The sequence below is a fragment of the Cololabis saira genome, chromosome 21 (assembly GCF_033807715.1).
Source record: "Cololabis saira isolate AMF1-May2022 chromosome 21, fColSai1.1, whole genome shotgun sequence".
Classification (NCBI taxonomy): Eukaryota; Metazoa; Chordata; class Actinopteri; order Beloniformes; family Belonidae; genus Cololabis; species Cololabis saira.
Genome location: NC_084607.1, coordinates 32,006,867 through 32,022,326, shown reverse-complemented (window position 1 = coordinate 32,022,326; position 15,460 = coordinate 32,006,867). Strand labels below are relative to the sequence as shown.

The 15,460-nt window shown below is 42.5% G+C and overlaps 2 protein-coding genes across 2 annotated transcripts in view; one reads left to right on the top strand and one right to left on the bottom strand.

The window, feature by feature from the left end:
* LOC133421583 (zinc finger protein ZFP2-like) overlaps positions 1-11,234 on the bottom strand; it is a 38,657-nt gene extending 27,423 nt beyond the window's left edge. The window contains exons 1-2 of the mRNA XM_061711235.1: positions 11,015-11,234; positions 10,423-10,915 (exon numbers count right to left, since the gene is read on the bottom strand). Of these exons, the coding sequence (XP_061567219.1) occupies positions 10,423-10,915; positions 11,015-11,234 (713 nt within the window). The remainder of the gene's footprint in view (positions 1-10,422; positions 10,916-11,014) is intronic.
* Positions 11,235-11,401: 167 nt separating this feature from the next.
* LOC133421582 (zinc finger protein 501-like) lies at positions 11,402-15,017 on the top strand. The gene is made up of 4 exons (XM_061711234.1): positions 11,402-11,433; positions 11,754-11,879; positions 11,935-12,197; positions 13,758-15,017. Exons 1-4 carry the CDS (start codon positions 11,402-11,404, stop codon positions 14,846-14,848), a joined length of 1,512 nt encoding a protein of 503 aa, XP_061567218.1. The 3' UTR covers positions 14,849-15,017.
* Positions 15,018-15,460: the final 443 nt, after the last annotated feature.

Genomic DNA, 15,460 nt, shown 5'->3' with positions numbered 1-15,460 from the left:
TCTAATATCACCTTTTTCAACACATTTGCACATGCACAAACAAAGATCTGCAATATTGTGGAGCGATGCATTGCTGTAGTGAAGTCTCGCTTCAGGTGAATCGACTAAATACAATGAAATTATTAATAATAATAATAATAATACTAATATAATGAAATGAATAATACATATAATTTTGTATACCAAGTACGTAGAGGTGCACTAAATAAAAACCCAAACATATGCAGCTTAATAAAATAAAATAAAATTCAATAGACTGATATGTTCATTTTAATACATTTATTAAAATTGTGACGGCTGTGATGTACAGACAGAGCAGCAGCTGCTTCTGGCGCATGAAAACATGAAGCTTCACTTTATATTCAGACAAACTAATATGGCAGCTACAACTGTTAGATTTCATCTATTAAACCAACATTTATCTTCCTAAATGATTTATTTCAACCAGCGACAATTCTCCACAGAGCTGCAGGTGAGTTCATTGGATCAGTTTCTCCCCGGGACGACGGCGCGGTTTGACCCGCCGATCATGTCTCTCCCCCCGGCCGTGAGCTGCTGCTGCTCCCCGCGGCTGCCGGCTCTTCTGATCCCCGAAAACGTCGGAGCAAATTTCTCAACAGTTGTTATTTGGATAAACTGAGGCCAGGTTGGGGATCTTAACGGTTACTTTTAAGCCTGAAAAAATATTAAAACTTAATAAAGTGCCATATTAACAGTGCTACAGCTGAAATTAAAACAGCTTTTAGCTCTCGGCTTCCGCTGTCGTTTTGGTGCGAAATGCATTCTGGGATACTTGGCTGCTATTGCTGAACGGTCTGCTGGAGCGGCTACTGAATTGATTGAGTGATTTCAGATACAGCCATATTTTAAGAAGTTCTTAAAGGAGCTTGAGGCTCCTTTTACAGTGAAGCCGGCAGTGAAGCCGGCACGGGAGAACGGGGAGAACGCACATGCAGCGTCATGTGACGTCACATCCGCAGCCCAGCGCGGGAAATTCGGGACCGAATTGCAGCACATTTTGCAGCACACAGCCTGTTCAAGGCAAAGGAGAGATACACTAGAGCAGGGGTTCTTAACCTTTCTGACCTTGGGGCCCAATTTTTTCAGTACAGAGTGGCCCGGGGCCCATTAAATATTAACATTGTATAGCAGGGGTATTCAACTAAAACTTTAAGAGGTCCATTTAGAGATTTACTCAAGCGAAGGTCCAGAACATCATTATTTATATATATATATATATATATATGTATGTATAATGTGTGTGTGTATATTCAAGTAGCCTCATACTAGTTGTATCAACATCTGCATCTGACTGTTATATTAAAAAAAGTACATTTCAAAAATATTTGCCACTTAACATGTGTAACTTGAATTACACATATTTTTTTCTCTTAAAAATAAAATTGATTTTATTTTATTTTTCAAATGCTATCTTATTTTATTTCTCTACCAGCAGTTTGATTTTCCCCTTTTCTTTGTTAATTGTCTCAACACATTTTTATAATAAATGAATATAAACACATCTTAGCAATTGAACAGTTTTGCAGTTTGTCTTTCTTCCCCTTAATCGTATGCCCCCACTTTCTGTCGTTCAGTGAGAGAACTGAGCTCTAATTTCTCCTGTCAGGACTTTAAATCTGGGCTGGATGGTGTCAGGTTCTCATACACATGTGAAGGTGCTGGTGAACCTGGAACGATATTTAGTTTTAATTATGTTCATTGTGGAGAAAGCTGCCTCACAGCTGTATCTGGACTCAAACATGGGTGTTTTAAGATTTATTTTATTTAAGATATTAAATTAATCAGTTGTCAGGACTCAGCGTGTCAGGCTTCATCCGAGCCTGATCAGCTGCGACGGGCTGCGACGCGCTGCAGCCCAGTCACTTTCCGATGCTTTTGCAACAACAGTCCAGTCCAGCAGACACTTCAGCCCACGCATCTACCATCCTTCAGCAGTAATGATGGAGCGGCAGCGGGCTCCGCGGCCGCGGGGACGCGTCGGCTCCCACTCAGTCGGGCGGTTCCTCCGGCTCTCCGGCCCGCCTCTGCGGGGGAGCTCCCCCGGGAGTCTCGTCTCCTTCTCGGCTGCGAGCCCCAGGTCTCGCCGTCCGCCCCAGGTGTCCCGCCCAGAGCCGCCGCCGGGCAATCACTGGCAAATCACGCCTCCTTCCCCCTTCTCATGGTGGCTTCAATTACGTCCGCCTTAAGCCTGAATTATGGTTCCGCGTAAATCGACGCAGAGCCTACGCAGTAGAATCCCTGATCCTGGTGGATCTAAACCTACTCTGTGCAAAATAAATGATTTTTTCTGTAAATACACACCATTTCTCTTACTATTACACGTACAGCTAGCTCAGTGTCTTCTCCTCATTTGGTCGGGAGTTGCTATGCAGTCCCGCGGCCCTCGCGGCCCACACTTACAAAACTGAATTTTTTTTGCGGCCCTCTAGAGGGCGCTCGCGGCCCAACGTTGGGCCGCGGCCCTATGGTTAAGAATCACTGCACTAGAGGGCTCATTCTTTTGGGTTTGGAACGCTTCATCTGACATTATTACTAGAAAACTTAAAATGTATACGGATTTTTTTCATAAATCCTGCCACAATCCGGCCTCAAGCTCCTTTTAAGTAGAAAAATAAGAAATTCGTAAGAAATTACAGTTCTTAAGATGGTTCTTAAGAAAATATTGAGGAATTGCACTTAAGAACTTTCTTACGAACTTCTTAATTTTAGATCTTAAGACATTTCTTAAGATTTTCATAAGAAGATATTGGTGAATCCGGTCCCTGGTCTGGTCTGGTCCATGGATGGTCCTGGTCTGGTCCATTGATGATCCTGGTCTGGTCCGGTCCATGGATGATCCTGGTCTGGTCCGGTCCATGGATGGTCCTGGTCTGGTCTGGTCCATGGATGGTCCTGGTCTGGTCTGGTCCATGGATGGTCCTGGTCTGGTCTGGTCCATGGATGGTCCTGGTCTGGTCTGGTCCATGGATGGTCCTGGTCTGGTCTGGTCCATGGATGGTCCTGGTCTGGTCTGGTCTGGTCCATGGATGGTCCTGGTCTGGTCTGGTCCATGGATGGTCCTGGTCTGGTCTGGTACATGGATGGACCTGGGGCCTCATGTACTAAGAGTGCGTGGATTTCAACGTGAAACCGTGCGTGGAATTTACACGAACGCAAAAATGCCGATGTACAAAGCTGTGCGTTCGCACAAATCCACGCAGGTTTCTCTGTACATCCCAATCAGCGTGGATTTGAGCGCACATGCGGGAGCACAACACTCCGCCCTGTCTCTTCCCTCAAATAGTTTGAATATGATAATGAAGATAATTATCCATTAAAAACCGCTCATCCTAACAAGAAATGTGGAAAAACAGGCAAAACATATTAAAAAAAACATCGGGTCTGAGCTGGAATAAATAATTTATTTGGGGGCATTTCTTCCGATTTCAGCTGCATATGGGTAATGCTGTTCTTTGCTTTGCGTTGCGTTCCGTGAAGAGTTTTGGTTTTATAATGATCGTACGAGTTTGTGACTGCGGTCACGCCATCTACGCTAGGAAATCAATTGCCCGTCTACATCGCGTTGTACGGTAAAGCGTGTGGACGGCTTCAAAACAGTTATTATTATTATTATTTTCATGTCTTGAAATAGATACATATGTCATTACTTTTTGTAGTTTTACTAAAGTATTTTCAAATTAGCAAAACCTTTGGCCTTGATTTGGCTCCATAGGGGGGTGACATCCGCTGCTAAACCAGGAAGCAAGAACACATGGCTGAGCGTGTATACAGGACTGTCTCAGAAAATTAGAATATTATGATAAAGTTCATGCAATTTAAAAAAAAAAAAAAAAAAAAAAAAAAGGTCATACATTCTGGATTCATTACAAATCAACTGAAATATTGCAAACCTTTTATTATTTTAACATTGCTGATCATGGTTTACAGTTTAAGAAAACTCAAAATAGCCTATCTCCAAAATTTGAATATTCTGGGAATCTTAAACAAGAAATACAATAATACAATAAAAGTTGTCTCTAGGCGCTTTCCAGAGACCCAGAACAGATCTACTCGCAGACAGTCTTCTTCAGTGTCCAAAGAGAAAGCTTTAAGAAGTGTGCTTTTTTTTCTGTTAAATTTAAGTGGTTAACAATGTCCAAATGAAAAAGTTTTTTAAACCTGTCTACATCCTAATATATAACATAGATGTAGACTGTAGGCAGGGCATTAGCAGGCCCATAGCTCATAGCAGCATCACCACCATGTGTCTGGTGCTGCCTCCTGACATGTTAATAACATAACCATTCCTAAGAAAGCTCGCAACATGTAGACTGTAGGCAGGGCATTAGTGAATGGGACTCAAATTCAAAAGTATTTTTATTCATGTAATGAGAACCTCTGAATAAACATTTCCATTTGGAGATTAGTAACTTTATTCTTATGTTAATGTATTGAATGCAACACAATACTTTTAACGGTCAAGGAATGAACAATAATAATAACTCGGGCTCATCAGTAGTAGTAACAATTAACATATATATATATATATTTTTTTATTGATCTTTTTAGAGAAAACAACATACAATGACAACATGAATATATGTAATCAAAAATGCACATTAAACATTATACATTGTCCCCCTTTTTTTTATAAACACACAAAACCTAACTAAGGAACAGAGGAAATAAATAAAACAAAAATGCAACATAAATCACAATAATAAGAACAAATAAAAGAAATTAAAAGAAAATTAAGGGGCGGGGGGTCAGTCGGTGGGTAGAGTCTTCAACGAGTTAAAGTAATTTACGAAGGATTGCCATTTATGAACAAATTTAGCTGAATTGCCTTTTACTGAGTATCTCACCTTCTCCAATTTGAGAAAAAACATAACATCACTAAGCCAAACAGAAATTGACGGAGACTTGGGGGATTTCCATGAAAGTAGGATACGACGTCTTGCTAAAAGAGATGTGAAAGCCAATACTTCTGACTGTATGGGGCTGATATGTGAGGAGTCAACAGAGAGTCCGAATATTGCTATGAGATGGGCCATAACAACATTTTTCCCCAGAACTTTAGACATGATCACAGAATAGTCACTCCAAAATTTCTGTAACCTAGGACAGGAGAAAAACATGTGACTTAAATTGCAGGGAGAGCCCTGGCATCTGTCGCATAGGTCTACAACATTCGGATATAATTCAGATAATCGGGATTTTGATAGGTGGGCTCTATGCAGCACCTTGAATTGAATAAGTTCTAGTCTAGCACAAGGCGTGCTAGCTCATATGCTACGGATAGCTTTATCCCACAGCTCCCCTGTGAAGTCCAGGCCCAACTTCCGTCCCCAACCCTCCCGAGCTTTATCTACAGAATGACCATCAAATGTCATACATAGTGCATGTATCCTAGATATCAGAGACTTTTGACTGAGTTTCATAGTTAGAAGATCATCCCACAGTTGGTTCGCAGGAAGGGAAGGGAAGCATGGAAACAGAGCAGAGGCACAGTGTCGAAGCTGGAAGTAACGAAACAAATGGGTGGCAGGCAAATTGAACTTTGACCTCAAATCTGAAAATGTGGAAAAGATACCATCCTTATATAGATCCCTGAAGTGCTTAATGACCCGACTGTACCAAATCGTAAAAGTGGTGTCTATTAGTGATGGAGGGAACAAATGATTCTTAGTAACAGGTGTATAGGTGGATGGAGAAGCAAATTTAAAATGGCGCCTAAACTGTGACCAAATCTTAAGGGAGGAAAGCACCACAGGGCTATTTGTAAACTTAGAGGGATTCAATGGTAAAGAGGAGGAGAGTAAAGCCGTTAGAGAGGATGAAGAGAGTGACTGAGCCTCCAATCTGCACCATAATAACTCAGGAGACTGAAGCCAATATATGAGTTTGTGAATATGCGCTGACCAATAGTAAAGCAAAAAATGTGGTAGTGAAAAAAGAAGCGAATACCTCACTCTGGGTGTCTTACCGGCCCATAAAAAATTGGAAACAATTTGGTCAAGTGATTTAAAAAAAGATTTTGGTAGAAATAAAGGAGTGCATTGGAACAAAAAAAAAAATTTAGGCAATACAGTTGCATTTTCACTGTGTTAATTCTTCCTATCAGTGACAATGGTAGGGAGTTCCACCTCTGTAAGTCCGCCTTCACTCGGGTTACCAGTGTGGAAAAATTAGCGGTGAAAAGAGAGGGCAGAGTGCGGGTCACATTAATCCCTAAGTATCTGAAGCCCGACGGGCTGAGTTTAAAGGGGATATCAGATTGTTTGAGTAGTAAAGCAGAAGTGTTTATGGGGAAGCATTCACACTTGTGAAGGTTGACTTTATAGCTGGAGAAGAACCCATAATTCTTCAACAGAGATAATATTGGTGCAATGCTGGTTAAAGGGTCAGATACATACAAAAGGAGGTCGTCTGCATAAAGTGACAATTTGAGTTCCACATTGGACCTAGAGATTCCGCGAAATAGAGGAAGAGTTCTTAAAGCAATTGAAAGTGGTTCGACGGATAGAGCGAAAAGATAAGGGGAAAGAGGGCAGCCCTGTCTCGTGCCACGTGATAATGTAAAATAAGTGGAGTAGTTGTCATTGGTGTGAATGCTGGCCTGAGGGGAAGTGTAAAGAAGTATAATCCAAGATATAAACCTGTGTCCAAATCCGAATTTATGAAGTGTTACAAAAAGATAGTTCAATTCGACACGATCAAATGCTTTCTCAGCATCAATCGCGATAACAACTTCAGGAAGTGGAGAAGAATCTTTAGAGAAAATCACGTTTAGAAGTGTACGAACATTATAAAAGAGCTGGCGTCCCTTGATGAAACCATTCTGCTCCTCAGATATGATGCTAGGAAGGATCTTATCAAGACGAATCTCCAGTGCTTTGGCTAAAACTTTGACATCCACATTCAGTAAAGACAAGGGCCTGTAAGAAGTGCATGATTCATGGTCCTTGTCCTTCTTCAAAAGGAGGGCAATGGACGCCTGCATTAAAGAGGGAGGCAATGAGCCATGATCAAGGGACTCATTGTACATTGAGAGTAGAAGGGGGGCTAATTTGTCTTTGAATTTTTTTAAAAACTCAGCACCGAACCCATCGGGACCAGGGGCCTTGTTGCTTTGCATAGCTTCAATGGCGGCAGCAATTTCTTGCAAGCTAAAAGGAGCATCGAGGCCATTAGCCACATCCAAATTAATAGTAGGAACAGTGATACTTTCAAGAAAGGAGGTAATTTCTGCTGTGTCAAGTGGAGATTCTGATTCATAGAGAGAGGAGTAGTATGACTTAAAAATTGTGTTGATGGCGATTGGATCGGTGGTAAGTGTGCCAGTAGTGTCTCTAATACTGGAAATCCGTCTCGACGTTGCTTGCCTTTTTAATTGGTGAGCCAATAACCTGCTTGGTTTATCGCTGTGTTCATAATAGTTGGCATGAGCGCGTAATAGGAGCCGTTCAGAATCGGCTGTCGCTATAAGATCAAATTTTGACTGCAAATCAAGCCGTTGTTTCAGTAAATTCGGACTTGGGTTAACTGAGTTTAGTCTGTCTATATCCTGAATTTTAGATGTGAGCTCCTGTAATTTAGCCCTGCGGATTTTACTGGCGTATGCTGAATAAGAGATAATCTGTCCTCGCTTTGAGTGATTCCCATAGTAGCGAAAAACTGGTAGAATCTGTTTTGTTTAATGCAATGAAATCATCTATTGAAGCAGATATAGAAATATTAAATGCATCGTCGGATAAAAGCAATGGATTAAACCTCCAGGGAGAAGAAAAACGGGGGCACTCAGACAATGTCATATTCAAAGTTAGAGGGGCGTGATCTGAAATAACAATTGGGTGGTATACGACAGAAGTAACTTTGGAGAGAAGTGAGCCATCAACAAAAAAATAGTCAATACGTGAATATGACTGATGTACTAGTGAAAAAAAAGAGAATTCCTTATCTCCAGGATGTGAGAACCTCCACGGATCAACAAGCCCGTTCTTGACTGTAAAATCGGTAATAGATTTTGACATAGAGGATTGAGTCAAAGTACGAGGATTCGAACGGTCCAAAGAAGGATTAATAACACAATTCAGATCACCGCCCAGTATTGTAATATGCGTATTTAAGAAAGGGAGGTTGCCAAACAGCCTATCTGTAAATTTGGGGTCGTCAAAATTAGGGGCATATATATTCACCAACAATACAGGGTTACAGTGTAGAGTGCCCGCAACAATAAGATATCTACCATTCTTATCGGATATTGTCCTGGAGACGGAGAAATGAACTCTTTTGTTGATCAAAATTGCTACCCCTCTAGACTTGGAATCAAAATTTGAATGAAAAATATAACCCACCCAAGCACGTTTGAGTCTAAAATGATCTTTATTTCGCAAATGAGTTTCCTGAAGGAAAGCTATGTCAGTGTCCAAGCGTTTCAAGTGTGAAAAAATCTTTGATCGCTTAATTGGATTATTCACACCTTTTAACATTCCAGCTAGTGAATCTAATGTTTGATCCAGTATCAGGCTTGTGCAGATTACGATCGTTCATATAGGCATTCTTTGAGAGAAAGTAAGACAGACTCACCCACCACAAAAGGAAATATAAGAAAAAGAGGTAAAAGGGAAAACCAAAACAAACAAAACCCAGGAGTATATACATACCTACAGAGACATAACCCAAAAGCCAACAACCCATGACTCCCGCCCACCCACCCACCGTACATTAGATGTTCCCATCCCCAAACGATGGAAACAGCCGTGCAGGCTTCAAAGGAAGCCATTCTCAAAAAAAGATGCTTTCGACTATGAAGCTAAATACAAAAACAAAAACAAAATTAGCTCCTGCAGAGTTAAAACCTTAAAAAAAAAAATATGAGTCATATAAGACCAATAATCTGAGCCATTCTGACAATCGCTGTCTTGTCAGGGTAACAACAAACATCAAGTAAATTAAGGAGATCTTTGGCCTGTAGAACAATGATATATATATATATATACATATATTAGGGGTGTAACGATACACTAATCTCACAATACGGTACGATACACGATATTGAGGTCACGATAACGATACGATACGATATTATAGCAGTATTTTTTAACAACCTTGATAGAGGAATATATGATTGGAAAAAATGGTCTTTTATTTGAAAGACACATAATACAAAACAATACTCTGCGTTTGCCCTATTGTTACAGTTTGTAAAGCTTTATAACTGTTTAAGTTTTAAAGAGAAAGCCAGGCCAACCATTTTCCACAAACTGAACTAAAAGTAAATGTCAGGTTTGCATTATGCATCTTCAGTTTCATACAAGTACAAATATTTTGCCACAAATTGAATAGTTTCTCTCATGTATGATTTGACTTTTTTCTTTTCCAGAAATTTAACAACTCAAATTAAATAAATAAATACAAGTAAATAAATACATACAATTTTACATCATAAAAAATATTGATTCATGCTCACCTTATAAGTGTAAGAGGAGATTTATTTTTGTTAAGGTTATTTTGGTAATTCAGGGTTCATTATTTTATAAATATATTCTTTATATTCTGTAAATCATGGACTATAATTACACTAGTCAGTTTATCTGTAGTTGTTAGTATGTTTTGGATTGGGCGGAGTGATACAGCACTAGGTGTTGTGTTGATGTTCTGAAATCCTACACTGTTGAGCGGACATTGAAGTACACGCAAACTCACGCAGAAGTTGTCCCGTGTTTATCCTACTCACGACCCGAAAAAAGGTTTAATTTAATAAGGTAAGGCTTAACTCTACACCAGACTTAAATAAGTAAATGTTCAGAGCTCAAAACAGGAAAAACGGAACTACTTTCTTCTGAGCGGAGGAAGATTTTGGTCAGCGCGGCCGCGACCGCGGTCGGATGCGCGTTTCTAGTCAACACAATAGATTAATATTAATAACCCAATATCGCGATACAGGTTGTCACCTCCACGACACGTATCGTGACGTTTTTGTATCGCGAAATTTCGTGGCACGATATATTGTTACACCCCTAACATATATGCACTCGCACACCCACACACATACACACAAATTAAACAATACACTAATAGACAGGGGTGTGAAACCATATGCATATTTCTAATCGAGGCATCATACCAGAGAAATGATTAGGCCTTCAATTTTAAATGGTGCTGTTCCCATTGATAGTTGGGAAAGTAAAAAAATTTAAAAAATTGCGACATGAAATCCCATTTTCTGAATCTACTCACTCACCAAGGGCCAGAGTCCCGCATGGACAGCAATCTGGATAAAACGTCCCAGAAAACTAGCTGGTAGTCACTTTTTTTTTTATTTTCTTGATGAATGCCAAGGCTTCATCTGGCGACGTGAAGTCCCGTTGCTGACCGTCATGGGTTACAAGCAGCAGGGCGGGGTACAGCAATCCAAACCGAAATCCTTCAATCTCCCGCAGCTGACGCCGCACATCATTAAAGGCAGCGCGAGCCCGCGCTGTCTTAGCGGTGTGATCCGGGAAGACGGAGATGGTCATATTCCGAACCTTTATCCGCTGCCGCTCTCTCGCCTTTCTGAGGATATCAGCGCAGTCCGTGTAATAATGAAGCTTGGCCACTATAGCGCGGGGACGGTCACCGGGCTTGGGCTTTGGCATGAGAGTACGGTGAGCCCTGTCAATCAGCGGCTCCGCGTCAAGGGCGAAGGCTTCTGATAAGAGTTTGGACACACCGGCTGCAGATGAAGAATCAGGATCCTCCTCCGGGACACCAATAATCCGTATGTTCTGACGACGAGACCTTGACTCCAAATCCTCGCGCCTGTCTTCCAGCCTCACACATTCTTTCGACAAGTGATCAACTTTCTTCTGAAGAGCAACGATGTCGTCTGAACAGTTGGAGAGAGACTGCTCCATCCCCATAACTGTAGCTGTGAGTCCCGCGACATCCGCTTTCATGGAAGAAATACTGCCAGAAAGATCCGTTTTAAGGGAAAGCAGCTCGGACTTAATGGACGTTAAATTGTCACTCAATGTTGCTTGTAGCTCTGTCTTAAATATAGCCGCAACATCATTGCGAAGAGCGGAGAGCAGTTCCGTCTTGAGCTGGCTGAACTCCGCGGCGGGAGCCGGCGCGGCGCAGGTGTTCTCCGGGGGAGAAGAGTCACCGCGGGGCGAGGGGACCGGTTGAACAGCAGGCTGCGGGTTAGCTGGAGGGTTATTCCCCGCTTTACTGGACTTTTGAGGCATTTTCGTGGTAAGTTGTAAATGTAACCGCGTTGAAAAGAAGTGTTGGACCACACCCAGTGATCATGTGGACTGTTATAAATGTATATGAACATTTCAGGATTATGAATTCCAAGTGAAAGCCAGACTTTGGTTTCGTCCTGGGGCCAGAGTTTTATGACCCCCGCTGCATGACTCCAGACCAGAGAACAGACTCCCTGGGGTTTACGACACCAGGGGGGGGGTCGGACACAGTGCAGCCCCACAAAATCAGCAGGGTTCCTGGAGGAACAAAGGAAAAGACAACGCAAAGGGACCAGAGAACAGACTCCCTGGGGTTACGACACCAGGGGGGTTCAGACGCAGTGGAGCCCCCAGGAAACCAGTCCTGCGAGTCCTGAAGGGGGGGACTGTCCCTCACAGTAAAACCGCCCCCAAGCCCAAAAGCGGGGAGCACCCAATCACTGGCCAGGGGCTGGTGACGTCACGCAGCCCACGGAACTCAAACTCCCGTTCCTGCACAGCGCTCTCTCTCTCCCTCAGCCAGCGGACCGGACAAGACGTGCCTGCCGACCGAGGCAGCCACGGCCGCATCTACCCATTTATTCCTGAGCGCTGCGACAAGACGGGGGGGGGGAGCCGCTTCGAGCCTGGAGTGTCCGGCGGAGCGTAAGACCCGTTACCACGGAGCGCACTGCGCTCCCGACTTTCTCTCCGCTCTAAGTTTCTCTCCCGAGGAGGGCCTCATCCTCCGGTCAGCCTGCCAGCTCAGCCCGAGAAGCACCCAGCCACCTGTGTCCGTGAGGCCCACGCGCTCATCAGCCCGGACGGGAGCCCGCACGTCCGACGAGTGGACCGGACCCCGCGCGCGCCGAGACGCCGTGATAGGCTCCGTTGACCAGAGCTGGATCGCCCGGCTGCTGCACGCTGCACCCCTGTCTTTTTTATTTCGGAGTCGAAGGAGAAGAGAGACAGACGAGAGACTGGGTGGGACTGAAAGCCGACAGAAACGAGGCCGCATCGGACTAGAACCCCCGACAGAACCCGCAGCCCAGATCCAGAATCCAGAGGAGACGTGAGGTTGTGTTTGGGCGATCAGTCAGTTAGAACGGTGTAAAGCTGAATTTATGTTTAATGAGATTACCGTATGCATATTACTGTACATTATCATTATTGTGTTCGTTATTGTGTTTATTATTGCTTTTATTCCTTTTACCTTCCATGCATTTAACGTTTAAGTTTCATTTCTATTGATGTTTTTCTAGTTAATTAATGGTTTTATAATAATGTATGCGTGTGTGCCATCAGGATTTATTTGGGGTGTTACGTTACCATCTTTTGACACCTATATGTAAATACATTCTGATTGAGTTGTTTGTGTGTCGTTTCATACAAATTTTGGTCACGATCGATTCGTTTGACAGAGCTCTGTGTTCGGATCTCACTCCTTCAATTAATAACTGGGTATAGTAATTACTCTGAGACTGATATTCTGCTGTAAAAGTTATCATTTCCCTGCTTAAGGAACAGGGTGGTGCCCCGAGGATTTTATTTATCATATTGGTCATTCAATTTGATAAATAGTCGACTTTATTAATTATTAATAATTATTAATAAAATTATTAATAACCTTCGATAACTGATCAGCTAAAGCTCCAGTTGCGCAACAGAAGTTAGTTCAAACCCAAGCCGTGGGAGTAATGCAAATATTGCTGATCAATTAAGAATTAAATTAACTCTGCAGGAGCTCCGCTAAACACGTCTCACCCCATGTATCGCTAAGCCGGAAAACCCCAATGAACATATAATTTTAAATGAACATGAAACACCTTAAATTGGCTTCAAATCAGATAAAACCAAATAAACTTCACCTCAGTAAATGAAAGTTCCAAAGGTACAAAATATCCTTGCTGGGTTCACTGAGTTAGTCCACAAGCCCTGAACAAAGGATGCAACACTTAAGACAGTCCAGTTTTCAGGCCGTGTCCTTGTGGTGCTGCAGTGGTTCCCAAACTTTTTTGCCAGGTCTTTTGTACATAACAGAATTTTCGAGCCCCGGCGCACACACACACACACACACACACACACCACACACACACACACCTGCAATTTATTTCATATATTGAACATTTGTGCTAAAAAATTGTCCATCTCTGTAAAAATTGATTTTCAACATGACCAGCTCACAGAGATTGAAACAACAATACAAACAGCCAAAATCTGAACATTTGCTCTACAAAAATTACACCATTAATCCCCACATCTTTTCAGTGGAATTTCTATAAACAATTTATGATTTTGTTCTGAGGGTGGGTAGCTTTACCCCTTCACACTTTTGTTTTGACATATTGAGATGTTTTATGTGAATGTTTCTGGCTGGCAAGAGCCATTGATAACAGAACATGCTTAACATAGCACTCAGACATAAAACTCTTCATTGTTTCACTGCGAACATGACAGACAGCACTTGAGTTGTACTGAAAAAGGATTTGTCAGGTCAACCAACAGGATCTTCTTCTTTTTCTCTTTCCTTACAGAAACATAAAGCCAAAGAGAGAGAAAATAGGAGGGATAAAGTCCTCACCACTTCACCAGGTCTGAAGGTTCGAAAGAGGATTCATACTGAAGAGAAGCCGCACACCTGTGATCAGTGTGGGCGAGCTTTTACCACGTCAAGTATTTTAAGGCATCATCAGCGTATTCACACTGGGGATAAGCCTTACAGATGTGATCAGTGTGGGACAGCTTTTACCGAACAAGGGGATCTAAGGCGTCATCAGCGTATTCACACTGGGGATAAGCCTTACAGATGTGATCAGTGTGGGGCAGCTTTTACCCAACAAGGTAATCTAAGGAGTCATCAGCGTGTTCACACTGGGGATAAGCCTTACAGATGTGATCAGTGTGGGGCAGCTTTTACCCAACAAGGTAATCTAAGGAGTCATCAGCGTGTTCACACTGGGGATAAGCCTTACAAATGTGATCAGTGTGGGGCAGCTTTTACCCACCAAGATAGTCTAAGGAGTCATCAGCGTATTCACACTGGGGATAAACCGTACAGATGTGATCAGTGTGAGGCAGCTTTTACCCGACAAGATAATCTAAGGAGTCATCAGCGTATTCACACTGGGGATAAGCCTTACAGATGTGATCAGTGTGGGGCAGCTTTTACCGAACAAGGCAGTCTTAGGCGTCATCAGCGTATTCACACTGGATTTAAGCCGTACAGATGTGATCAGTGTGGGGCAGCTTTTACCCAACAAGATAGTCTAAGGAGTCATCAGCGTATTCACACTGGGGATAAGCCTTACAAATGTGATCAGTGTGGGGCAGCTTTTACCCGACAAGATACTCTAAGGAGTCATCAGCGTATTCACACTGGGGAGAAGCCTTACAGATGTGATCAGTGTGGGGCAGCTTTTACCCAACAAAATAGTCTAAGGAGTCATCAGCGTATTCACACTGGGGATAAGCCGTACAGATGTGATCAGTGTGAGGCAGCTTTTACCCGACAAGATAAACTAAGGAGTCATCAGCGTATTCACACTGGGGATAAGCCTTACAGATGTGATCAGTGTGGGGCAGCTTTTACCCAACGAGGTAGTCTAAGGCGTCATCAGCGTATTCACACCAGATAAAAAATTGTCTGTGATCAGCGTGGGGCAGCTTTTACTTGGAGAGCTCAGTTAAAGGTGCCAATTTAGACATGTTATGTTGTTCTGAGAAAAAAAGAAATCTGGAGTTTTGTTTTCATTTTTACCTGAAAAATGTGTTTAAATTAGATTTTTCATCAGTTTATGTTCCATTGTTACATCATTTAAATAAAAAAGTTCTTTGTTTGCCTGCTGGATTTCAGTTTCCTGTTTCACTGCAATCTCACAACAAGACATCATTGTCAGAATATTAGAAAAGACTCACACAGTAGTGCGTTTTTCATGTGATTTTTATCACCATACGTTGTCACGTGTGGGGGTAGAGGTGTGGACCCAAACGCAGGAGAGAGAGGGAGGCTGGAGGCAGGAGTTCTCAAAAAAACACAAGGGTTTATTCCATAAAGGGTAAAAACAAAAGCGCTGCTTGGCAGGATCAAGATTAACTCACATACACAGGAATCGAAAACCAGGAGCACATGGAGGGAACAAACAGTACGGACCGACAGGCAACAAAGGAATGACAAGACCAGATATACACAGGGGATAACGAGACACAACGAGACATAGGTGCAGACACAATTAGGACAAAGGGGTAAC

Bases quoted from the DNA above. Each gene is read 5' to 3' on its own strand.
- LOC133421582 (XM_061711234.1), top strand. From the start codon at position 11,402: ATGACTCCAGACCAGAGAACAGACTCCCTGGG. The intron at 11,880-11,934 runs GTAAGACCCGTT...CTCCGCTCTAAG, and splicing joins CCTGGAGTGTCCGGCGGAGC to TTTCTCTCCCGAGGAGGGCC. The intron at 12,198-13,757 runs GTGGGACTGAAA...AGAAACATAAAG, and splicing joins AGAGACAGACGAGAGACTGG to CCAAAGAGAGAGAAAATAGG.